General features: G+C 40.1%; 1 protein-coding gene across 1 annotated transcript; it reads left to right on the forward strand.

Annotated features, from left to right (window-relative positions):
- Window positions 1-471: 471 nt before the first annotated feature.
- On the forward strand, window positions 472-11,576 carry LOC133461905 (eukaryotic translation initiation factor 5A-1-like). The gene is made up of 5 exons (XM_061742913.1): window positions 472-595; window positions 3,207-3,381; window positions 3,521-3,625; window positions 6,837-6,968; window positions 7,144-11,576. Exons 2-5 carry the CDS (start codon window positions 3,220-3,222, stop codon window positions 7,204-7,206), a joined length of 462 nt encoding a protein of 153 aa, XP_061598897.1. The 5' UTR covers window positions 472-595; window positions 3,207-3,219; the 3' UTR covers window positions 7,207-11,576.
- Window positions 11,577-12,934: the final 1,358 nt, after the last annotated feature.

The raw sequence follows: 12,934 nt of genomic DNA on the forward strand, positions 1-12,934 counted from the left end.
GAGGGGTAAAAAAAAAGTAAAAAATATATATAATTACGAAATATAGACAGTATATACAGTACATTGCAATGGAAATAAATATGTATGTATGTATGTACAGGACTGTCTCAGAAAAGTCCTTTATTTTCTGTAATGCAAAAATGTCATACATTCTGGATTCATTATAAATCAACTGAAATATTGCAAGCCTTTTATTATTTTAATATTGCTGATCATGGCTTACAGCTTAAGAAAACTCAAATATCCTATCTCAAAAAATTAGAATATTCTGGGAAATCTTAAACTGTAAACCATAATCAGCAATATTAAAATAATAAAAGGCTTGCAATATTTCAATTGATTTGTAATGAATCCAGAATGTATGACATTTTTTTAAATTGCATTACAGAAAATAAAGAACTTTATCACAATATTCTAATTTTCTGAGACAGTCCTGTATCGGTGAGAGGCGCGTCCCCGCGGCAGGGCTCTCTTAGCGCAGGGCGCTATTTTCGGCACCACACCACTTCCTGCTGCTGCGTCTCTCCGCTGCCTCGCTCGTACCAGCAGCTCCACGCATGCGAACTAGTTCTCTCTTAGCGTAGGAACACACCAGGTAAGAAACCGCACAAACCAAAAGTTACATGTTTGCGAGCGTGTCTTGCGTCAGGTAACCTGCCCGTTTGGTTGAACAGCGACGCCTGAACGCGTTATTATGTGGTGTAACATGGTAGTTTGAGCTGGCCGGTGACCGGGACCTCGACACAGGAGTGATGATGGGACTTTTGTTTGGCTAATATTAGCTGCCGGTCTCCATGGATGAGAGGAGAACAATGTATCAGCTTTATTATAGCAGACGCCACGCGTGGTGCGGGCTCGGAGCTTAATTCCTGCTGTTAAAAGGTCGTGTGAGATGCAGCTCTGACTCAAGTGCCACGTAATCCTGGTAGTTAATGGGTTTCTTAGCTTTCTAGCTTAAAGCCTGATTTATGGTTCCGCGTTAAATCGACGGCGTACGATGCGCGTCGCCGCGTACCTTACGCCGTAAGCTCTGCGTCGGTGTAACGCGGAACCATAAATCAACCTTAAGCTGCCAGCGCAACGCTAACTACAGTATCAGCCTGAAACCCTCTCATACACGGTGGGATGAGGGAGGATAACATGCAAACGGGGGGTTTGATGTGATTACTGTTTGATAATGGTGCGAATGGAAAAGAAGAAGCAGATATCTAGAGGAGTGAGCCATTATTGTGGGGCTGTAGCCGCTAGCGGGGTGATGGCTGCACCACCCGCAGCTGCTGATGCGCGCATGCGCACAACTCCTCTCAAACTGGTACCAAGCTCATTTTACCATCACCTCTACCTGCATCAGTGAGGTGGATATCAGCTTTCAAAGGAAAACTTTCTTTTTCAATTATAGGATGCCAATGCGTAAGCATTTATAGACTTTATTGCATTTATTGCATTTGACCGTGATTTATTTAAAGGTTTAGTTATCAGGGATAATGCACATTAATAATACATTTAGACAAATGTAAAATATGCCCGAATTAGCCAAAAAGGCTATTTTGCATCTGCTGTCCCTGGACTGAACTGGTGTAAAATAGTCAACCTAAAAGAAAAATTATTAAGATATAATCAATAAAACATTTCCGAATAAGAAGGGTACATCACAATAAAGATTAAAAGGTAAGAGACTAAGCTAAAATACATACACACACAGGTTAACCTAAGCTCAACAACAGACAATTGCTACAAACGAAAACAGAAACAACATGAAGCAGCAACAGTAACATCAGCATTAATAACACAAGACACAATAACACACTAACAGATGATGTCACAGTCTCTATCTTTTCCAAAATATGTTAGGAGTTTGTTTTTTATACATAGTTGTTTTAGTTATCAGTATTATTTGTAGTTTTAGTACATGCACAAGGTTCGCTACATGCCATATATAGAAGTTGCAGTATAATGTCATTTATTTAAATCAGGGCTTTAAATCAGAACATAAACCTTTAAATCAGGGCTAAAAACATTACTGTTTACTGAAGCGTACTCTTAAATTAAATACTTGCCTACTGCACTCTAATGCCCTTACTTTTTAACAACTTGTGCTTTTTATTATTTTACCTCTTATCATTTTATTTAATTTTCATTTGTTATTTACTGTTTAATTGTGTCTTGCCACTTTTAATGTTTATGTAAAGCACTTTGAATTACCTTGTGTTGAATTGTGCTATACAAATAAACTTGCCTTGCTTTGCCTAATGTACAAAAGCGCACAATATTGATGGTTATGATTATTTTTCTCTTTTTTTTAAAATGTATTTCTCCATATTTTTTTCTTTCCGTCTACAGTTACAATCTGTCGAAAATAAGGGGATTGATAGCCTCCAAGTATTTACATCAATTAACCATGATACCGTGTAAGGTAGTGACAATATTCTTCATGTCTGTCCTGAAAGCTAAAAACTAATTCATCACTAAATAAACAAGTCATTGGAGGCATTTGTAAGAATTTGAGGTCTCATTAATTTCAAGCGGGTTTTGTGTTATCCCTGAAATACATGTGTTGTCTGGTGGTGGAAATGGACCATCTTGGGTTTACTTGTCAGCTTCATATAAGTGCTACATTCAGGTGAAGCTGTGGCTCTGAAATAAATTTCAATATTGCTAAACCAATTAAAATTGTGTTGGTTCTTAAATCCACTCTATGTGTCAATACCACTTCTCATCACATGGAGACAGCATATTACACAAAAAATGTCTACCCCACGTGTAAGACACGATGAAGTTGGAGAAAGTGGTATTACAAGACAATCCGGCTCTTCTGCACTCTTAATTGGGTATTGTCTGGTCCTTTTGTCAACATGGCAGATCTGTGTACGTCCATGTGGTCAAATGTGGTTTGCTACATGGTCACTTGAAAGTTTTTTGCATCAAGTAGCACTGATATAAGGCATTTTTCAAGTGGACGAAGCAGTTTCCTTCAGGCAGCATTGATAAATCTGCTGTGTCAACACAGCAGATCACAATGCTTCCATGCAATCAAATGTGACATTGCTACATGGCAATGTCAATAGCATTTTTGTATGTATGTATGTATATGTATGTATATATATATATATAGTGTGTGTGTGTGTGTGTGGTAATAAAAAAACTGCATTTTTACATTATATTTTCATATTTGTGTCCTTTCTGCTCGCCTGGTTGATTTGGAGCAGCCCGTGACCCATTATGGCAGACGATGACTTCTCCACTGCAGATGCAGGAGCCTCTGCAACATACCCGCAGCAGTGCTCCGCACTGAGGAAGAATGGCTTTGTCATGCTGAAAGGACGTCCCTGTAAGATAGTTGAAATGACTACCTCCAAGACTGGCAAGCATGGACATGCCAAGGTAAAATATAAAAATAAAATCTTTGAGAATTTGCAGTTGAAGGCACTTTTGTAATTGAACTTGATGTTTCCTGGTCCCTTTTTAAGGAAGCCTTCAAAGACACAAAGGTTTGATACAATCATTTAAATTATATTCTCAGGTGCACCTTACTGGACTTGACATCTTTACTCAGAAGAAGTATGAAGATATCTGCCCATCTACCCATAACATGGATGTACCAAATGTGACAAGGAAAGACTATCAGGTGAGATACTAGGGATGCAACGGTTCTCGGTATAAAACCGAACCGTTCGGTTCGCCCTCCACGGTTCAATACGCCCTTGTGTGTCGGTTTTGCCATTAATTATGCATTAATGCTTTACAACCGACTGTGTGTGTTTGTGTGTGCTTGTCAACTGCTGCAGAAAAGCCCTCCTTGCGAGTCGTAGTCACTGTTGTAGCTCCGCCCACTCCCCGCTCGAGTCATGGCGAGCACAAGCGGGGGAGTTGAGACAAAAGTTTGAAGAAGCACCGGCTTCACTCAAATCTCCGGTGTGGCATCGTTTCGGTTTCGCTGTCGAATATGACGACGGAGTGAAAACAGTTAACAGAACTTGTACTGTCTGTAAACATTGCTTGAAACATGTACCATACGCAAAAGGAAACACGAGCAATATGAGCATCATCTCCAGCGTCAACACCCCGATGTAACGCTTTCTGCACACAGGACAGTCGAGCAACTCGATAATTTAACACCAGCGAAAAAACGGCAACTGTCGAGTATCGAGAATGCTTTCCACCAGACCTATAGTGCCACTTCAGATAAACACAAGAAAATAACCCGTGCAGTGGGAGCGTTCATTGCTAAAGATTTGCAGCCCTTTTCGGTGGTCGGAGATGTGGGCTTTCGTCACCGAAGGAAAAACACTCGACCGCACACATTTCAACAACGTTATCATATTTATACATATTTTATACTACTGTATAGTGTATACAGGTAGTCAAGGAATAAAAGGCAGTTTACCATTTAAAAGTGATGTGTTCAGTAACTGTTTTACATTTGAAAGAGTTTCTTAAAGATATGTTATAGTATTGTATTTAGTATAGTGTGTACTGTACTGAATTGTCAAGATTAAGAGGCTATTGACTTAAAAGAATTATAGTAATTTACATTTTGAAAAGTGACAAGTAAAATAAACAGATCATTTTGGAAAAAAGCTCTCTTTATGCACATAACACAAACCGAAACCGTAGCCCAAAAACCGAAACTGAACCGAACCAAACCGAACCAAACCAAACCGTGGGCTACCTGAACCGTTGCACACCTATGAGATACCTCTGTTGAACATACTTGAAATGTCTATTTAGGACCAGTAAATACTTCGTAGTGGGTCTTTTCAGTCCGTTTCTCTGAGAGCTAGTGACTTTTTTTCGCTGGTCAGTAGTGGCTGTTTGGAAAATTAAGATCAATCCCATCTCTTCTAATAATGCATTAGATTTTGGGTAATATACTTAAATTAAAAGTGTGCAAAACAAAGGCTTTCTCCACTGTGAAAGGTGGGTTTCACCTGTGTTCATAGGTGTGAGAGAGTTTACCAATTTTAAACTGGTCCAGCAGATTTTGGTTTTTATTAGAGAGAATATAAACCTTCAGGAAAGAAATTCTGTAACAATGCAAGGAAACGGTTGTCTTTGTATTCTGAACTGTTTACAACACCCACCACTTTGATGATACTTTTAAGAAGAACATTATCTTTGTAAGGCACTTTATATGGCAGAGTACAGTATAAGCCATTCCATGTGGCATTACATGGGGTATTAATATCCCTCTTTGCAGATTAATAAAGTATTTTTGAATCTAATAAAATACTACCAGTAACCACGCAGGGGCAGCATATCAGGTAGCTGAAGTTCATGTGTCAACCTTTCCTTAAAGACACAATGAAGTGCAGCTCTAGTGGGAGAACATGGCATGACTGGATGTGTTGGACCGTCCCTACTCCCTCACACCTCAGTCGGCCTCTGGCAACATTACACAGCTGTTTACCCCCATGTGGTCACATTACTGCAGCATCAGTTAGCAAAACTGTAATGAGTGTGTGTTTGTAGTTTTTAAATTAATTAGGTTAATTAAAAAGGTTAACAGCAATGCAAAAATTGTTATGGGTTATCTAGAACCTGCTAGTTTTATTTACCTAACTGTAGAAATATATTTTTTTCTTTTTTTGAGACTCAAGCTTTAGTTTTACTTACATTTTACATTTCTTTTAGCTATATAGGGTCAAGTTGAACTAATTAATCGAATTTTGGTATTAACTATAACATTTAATAATTATAGTATATTTAATATATAAAGTGGTTGTCAGAAGTTTGGTCACAGCTACTAAGTTGAGGGGGTACGTCTACCCAAACTGCTGAGTCGTACGTTATTAAGTGTCCATATTTGCGCGCAACCGATTTCCTTTGCACCGAATTAAGTATTATGGGGCAGACAACCAAAACTATTATGTCGACATATGTGGATGCCACGTCTTAGGTTAATATATGGAGAAAAAAAACAAAAAACCTTTGAAATTTAAATGATGTAAATTTTTCTTTTTCTACTGAAAAACAAGTTGGTACTCATAATGAATTATTTAGTAACAAGGCGATCTCCCATTCCAGGCCGCAAGTGCTTGCACCATTTACGCTTGAGGAACATGTTGTCGAGCTGTGGGGTAGTTGGGTCTTCCCTTTGGTTTCTGTGCATGCCAGAAAGACCTGAGGAGGCGTCCAGAGTGCATCCTAACCACTGCCCTAGACCATCACAGCTGGCTCCTCTCAATGTGGAGGAGCAGCGCTGCTCCTCCAAGTCTGGGATTGCGTAGCTTCTCACCCTAAAGCCTGATTTAAGGTTCTGTGTTAAACCAACGCAGAACCTACACCGTTGCCGTGACGCCGTCGTGAACCCTTCGGACTTCTCCGTCACTCCATTTCGCCGCGGTGCAGTACCCCCCCCAGAGCGCTAGTCGATACTTTGTTTAGCTTCCGGCTTTTCCGCTCCCAGTGAATCAAAGAGATAAGGACAACTATTGTGCAAAAAACCAAAACAACCCAAAAAAAAAAAAATTGCACACAAACACGAAGAAAAGAGCGCTGAAAGTTCACTACTGCTTCACGAACCGGAAACGCGTTGCTACCAAGCAAACCAATCACAGCCCTCTCGGCCTGCGTTGGGTCTGCGTCGCCTCGACGCGTAGTTACATTTTTTGGGAGGTTCACGTCAGGCTACGGCGTAGGCTCTGCGTTGATTTAACGCAGAACCATAATTCAGCCGTAACCCTATGGATGGAGGCCAGTAGTCCTGCACAGGAAACTAATTTCAGCAACGTGAATCTCAGTTTAATTTGACTGTGTATCCTGAATGTATAAAATGTATTATTAAAACTGTTTTGCTCTGTTGCCTCTTTTGGTGGTTTGTCTGGTGGCAAATGCAGATAATTGATGTCTCAGATGGTTTCTTGGCCCTGATGGACGACAATGGAGAAACCAGAGAGGATCTGAAAGTGCCAGATGGAGACATGGGCAAAGAAATTGACAGGAAGTTCAGTGGTGGAGAACAGTTCATGGTATGTTTCCATGTTCATTGCATTGGGAGGATACTACTGACTTGCTTGTAAAAACTGTTGAACTACCGGTCCTGAAATGAATCAAAGTGCTTTGTCCTAATTTATCAATTACTTTTTACACCTTCCTTTCTAAACAAGTATGTGTCTTCAAATGTTTTCACTCTTCTCTTTTCAGGTGTCTGTGCTAAAAGCTGTCGATGAAGAGCATGTAGTTGGCACCAAGAACATGACCTCTTAATTAGCCCAGGACCATGCTGGAGACCTGGACCTCCTGGTCTCCTCTGTGGTTTTGAAGCCTCACCAAAGCTACTGGCCTCCCTTCCCCACACACACACCTGCACAAGTGTCCATGCAGTCTGCTGAAATCTGGACACTGGACTTGGTCAGCTTCAACTTTACCTCAGGCTCAGGCCAGAATGGTATTCCCCCTCAGTTAGTTAAGTTGTCCTCACATAGCCATCGCAGCATCATTTTGCACTCTGCACTGGTGTTATTCCAGGAATTCCTGACCATGTTCCAGAAATACATAACATTCCTACTGCAGTGTAAAGATACACTTCTTCTGGATGCATTTCTTTCAAAATATTCCTTTTGGATGGAACATGGAGTTTTCATTGTCTACACAGTTTAGAAGGTGTAGCTGAATCACATGCTCCTTTAAAACTCTCTTAAATTGATTTTTATCTCTAGTATGCCTCTTCACCTCAAGCATGTAACTACTTTACTGAAACCTAGCTCAGAGAACCCATAAATATCACTTTATTAGTAGCTGGATTACGACTCACGACATCCATATGCACAGATGCGTTACATACACATGCCTTAGCAGCTATGTATTTATGTAGACAGTCAAATTTTATTTACTCTGCACTTCAGAACGCAGATGCGCTAGGCAGGGTCTCTCCTGCATGTGTCCAGGCCTCAAGGTCGGCCTTCTCAGTGGACGAGCCGCCGTCTCAGCAGCCGAGCAGGCTGGACAGAGACGGCTGGGTGGGGCCGTTTCTCCTCTATGCTATTAAAGCTTTCCTTTCACTTGAGGCCTTTAATGAGCTGACAAATATATATAGAAAGTTATTTTGAAAGAACAAAACATTGAAAACCTTCACATTACGGGCTTGAACCTTTTTTTTTAAATCTTTTTTCCCTTTTTTTTTTTTTTTTTTACAGGTAAACTTAGTTTGAAATAAAAAAAACAATAAAAAAGATTGGCATCAGAGTTCTCCAGATATGGGTTTATTTTAACAAATAGTGTAAACAAACCACTTTGATATTTGTTTGGAGTATCCAGTATTAAGAGTACTTACTGGGAAAGTAGATCAGTGTTATTATTATTACCTTTTCTGTGGTTTGCAGTAGAAATTTAGTGGGAGTAGACTTGAATTCACATGCACTGCAATCTTGTGGTTGTATGTTTCAGCAAGTAAACCTCCCCTTCCTCAAAGTTAAAGACCAATAAGGATCCTATTAATTGTTTTAACGATTTATTTGAAATGTTACAGTCAAAAGTAATTTTTTTTTTTTATTTACTTTCTGTGATCTGATTTGGATACAGTGAAAAAGCCAGTCATTTTTAGAATGAACAGCTGCTCTTTTTAGTAGTGGAAGTTACACAGTTGGACTCTTGGGAAAGTTATCTTCTGGATATCGGTCAAAAGTTTGCACGAGAATGAATAAAAGCAATACATAGCATGTTTCAAGTTTTTGGTAATGAAAATCAAACCCTGTTAGAAGCTGAAACAAGCTTATAAATTAAGAAAACTGGTTTCTGTAGCAGGAACCCCTTAATCCCTTACAACCGGTAAGGAAAATGTTTACATGATGTTTATGACATCAGGTTATTCATAAAAAAAATATATATAACATAATGATCAGTTTTTCTAAAAGGAATTATCAGAAGTTCAAACAACCCTTGGTCTATTAATAGATATTAAGGAGCGTAAACTTCTGTTAAGCAGCAAAATAACACAATTTGAAGCGGTTTTGAGAACGGAGTTTGTTCTCCCAGCAAAATGTCAATTAATGTCAACACTTATCTCATGGGACTCGAACGTCACTCCACCTTTTGTGATAGTTGATTCGGTTAATGCGGACAAACCAGAGTAAATTTAACCGTGTAAATATACAGAAGGTGTATTGAAAAAACTGCTTGTACAGACGCATCCTTCCTCCGCCTTGTTACAAGTCTATACGTCGACTACTGAATATTGAGCAAACTACTTTGGACGGACACAAGAGGAGGGTAGTTCACGGCCTCTGCTTCGCGCACTTAAACATGCATTTCAAACTACACAGTAGCTAGAAAACGGAGGCCATTAACTCTCCCCCTCTTGTGTTTGTCGATAGTAGTTAGCTCGACATTCGGTAATCGAATTGTAACAAGGAGGTGGTGACTGGAAGGATGTGCCAGTACAAACAGCCCTTTTTCTGCACTTTCTGTACACTTGCGGAGGTGAAAAGACCTTAGATTTGCCCTAGAGACCACACCATAACTGAAGAGAAATTACATTTTTGATTCTTGCCGCAGGTATAAAGTAACAAGTTATTTTGATGTAGGTTGATTGCCCCAAGTGCTAACATTAATTGATATTTTGTTGTAAACACGTATTCCGTTTTAATTAAAAACTGCTTCAATTCACATCATTTCAGTCCCAAATGAAAGTTTACACCCCTTACCGTCTGACAATAGATCTAAATTTGTTTTAACTCCGGAATGTTTCTTTAAATGTTTGTCGCAGTGATTGTAATATTTACATTTGAAGGTATTGTGTTCAGCTTTCACGTTTTTAAAACAGCAGCCGGTCTGTAATTTGAATTTCTTTCTTTTTTTCTTTTTTTTTTTTAGGACATCACTCCATTTAAAGTATTTTTTTCACCCGATCAATATACCCAGGTAGTCTGATGTTGTCTTGAAATGCGTTTGTCATCATTCCGATCCTGTTCAGTGGGGTGTTTTCCCAGACTGATGTAACATAGGAAGTGGCTTTCAGCTCTTTAGGAACAAACTTTCCAGCGACAGTAAGCACTCTGGGCGATCAGAGGTGGAAGCCACACACTAGACGACTTAAAGCCTTAGTTCGATTTCATAAGCACATACATCCTCACAGTGCTCACGTTAGTCCTGTGAAGAGCAGATTTATTCTGCGACATTCTGCCTCATTAAACACAATTAACTGTGGATTATAGAATCTAGATATTTAATTAGTAATGCAGGGTTAAAATAATTAGGTTTTTCTGTTTAACTGTTCTCCTGGTTTCTCTGTCATCCTCGCAGACGTGGTGTCTTCCTTCAGCCACATTTGGGTTCAGTCACGTGTACAGTGGACACATGCTGACACGGGTAACAGGACTGTTTTCCGATTGTCATTAAGGCATATTTACCCTAAGGAAACAGCCCTGTCTTTTTCTTTTAAGGGCTGATCTACGATCAGGATCTTCTAAGGTGGTGTAAAGGGGGCAGATTTTCATAAGGGCTCTAATTTGAGTGTTCAGAAGTAATTTACTTGGAACGGTGTCATCAGTTATAATAATAAATGAATATTTGCACTTTTTTTTTTTTGGACATTTGACACAATCCTCTTAAAGACAGTGTATGTAGCACTGCCACTTCTGGCCAGATGGGGGCGTAAAGCTCTGCTGTTTGGGATGTTGCCTCAGGTCTTGTGGTACCACTTTCTCCAATTATGGCGCTTTTCCACTAGTACCTACTCAGCACGGCTCGGCTCCCCTCCACTCGGTTTGGCGCTTTTCCACTAGGGGTCTAACGTGCTGGGTAGATACTTTTCTGTAACTATTCTGCCGAGGTTCTAAGCGGCTGAGTCGGGCTGTATCTGACGTCATCACACTACAGGCCACCGATTGGTCGGGGGGTTGGAGTCAGACGTCTGAGTTCGGAGGCAGAAATCAGCGAAAGAGCGACACTGACAGCATCTTCCTGATCATTTTATTCGACCAGCAATGGCAGCATACGTCTGTTTGGTAATCCAACTCTGAGGTTCAGATGTTCATGAACCTGGTGGCTGAGGAGAGAATTAAAAAGGGATCTAGACGGGCGATAAGGAACAACAAGATCCACCAGGAGCTCTGTCACGTCATAGCTGCTTGCAGCTCCGAGCTGACTTTTCAGCAGCGCTGAGACAAACAAAAGCTGAGTAGGTACTAGTGGAAAAGTGCCATTGTACGCCAGAAGCTGCCGTTAACTTGGTTGTGACACACCGCCCCCAGGTGTACAGATGTGGTATTGCCACAGAGTGGCTTTAAAAACACTGCTTTATATTTTCTTTCGCTTTTTAATTGGGTTTACTTTTTTATGTTTATAACACCAATGTATGGAGTGAGAAATAAACTACATGCTATACTATGTTCTTGTTTACAGTGTACTGGAGGAAGTGGGTTTTAGGGCATTTTCTATGCTTCGCACAGGTCTCTTTCTCCATTTGTTGTTTCCAGGGAAATGTCACCTTTAGCCTCCTTTTCTGGAATGTAAAATTATATGGACACTTCTTTCCTCTATTCTTTCTAATGTATGGCTACCGTCTTAAAAATAACAAAGGTCTTTTTGTTTTGTGTTTTGCAAAATAAAGTTCATTCATATGCAGTCGCCTACAAGAAGTACAGCAGATGTTTTTTGTATTAAACAGCACACAGAACCTGTGTGAGTGTGTGTACAGTATAAAAGTTGGATGTGCATCACTAGTGTTTGAAACAATAAGATACATTGTTGAACTCCCCTGAAGTGCAATTCAACAACCAGAAACATTTCACTGCAGTTCCTCAACTGCTCACTGGGTGGCAGTAGAACACTTAAAAATCAGCCTGATCATGAGCTGTTTACCCTCTTCAAACAGACTAATTGTGAAATGGGGTAAAGTTACAGTAGATTATTTTCACACTTGCAAAACAAAGTTGTGGGGACACATCCTCAATCACGGCACATTTTTAGAAAGCTATGCACAATTTATGACATCGACAAATGTAATACTCCTACTTCCTACAGTAGATCCAAGTGCAGTAGCTGTGCATTGTATCGCTCACGATAACAAAACCTCAGATAGTTTTCAGATTTTTCATTGTGGCACCCCGTGATTATCCCATAATTGTGGCCAAAGCTTGACATAATGCTCTCACTTGATTTACTCGATGCCCACTCTGGCGCAGATTACATAGTCTCCAAAGAAAAAAAAGACACGTGCAGTGCAGGAAGCCCCGCCGAGACTGGCTTTAGAGCCATTACACTGAATCCTCTAGGACTGAGGATTGGCTTTGGTTTTACGGACCATTCCACAGCACTCCAAACCGGTTTATCCAGGCAGTGAAGCTCCTGGATTCCTGGCTGACTCGTGGGGGGAAGTTAAATGCTTTAAAATGGTTTACAACATATGATAGAGGTTTGGGCAAGAGGGCTTGACTCGTAAGTCAGGGAGAAAACGTGGCCAAGAATACAAGTGTAGACTGCATACATGAACAGTGAGGCGGTGTCGAGCGTAAAAACGACCTTTACGTAACCGCAGGACCTGTTTCTTGAAACAACAGGAGAATGTGGGAGGAAGAAAAAAAACATCAAAGCGTTGGTGTGAACCATAGTGTTTTATTCAAACTGCATATGTGTGTGTTGAACGGTGTGATACGTCTGTAAAACACCTGAATATACACATGTGGAGTTTCTTTAGATTCTACATGAAAAGACAGGAACTATTCCCACTTGCAAAAGATACTGTTTAAAGGAGACATATTCTGCCCTTTTTATTTTCAAAAGTTGATCAAAAACGAGTCGGGAACGTATCCATGAAACCAGATGAGAGGTAAAACAGGTGGATTACAAACGTGTCTTATTAATGTTAAACCTTGGATGACTTTTGACTTCCTGCCACTTAAAGGGGACCTATTATGAAAAACATGTTTTCTCTTGCTTTAACATATATAAAGTGGTCTCCCCTCAGCCTGCCAACTCAGAGAAGGAGGAAAACAAC

The sequence above is a fragment of the Cololabis saira genome, chromosome 16 (genome assembly GCF_033807715.1).
Source record: "Cololabis saira isolate AMF1-May2022 chromosome 16, fColSai1.1, whole genome shotgun sequence".
Taxonomy (NCBI): Eukaryota; Metazoa; Chordata; class Actinopteri; order Beloniformes; family Belonidae; genus Cololabis; species Cololabis saira.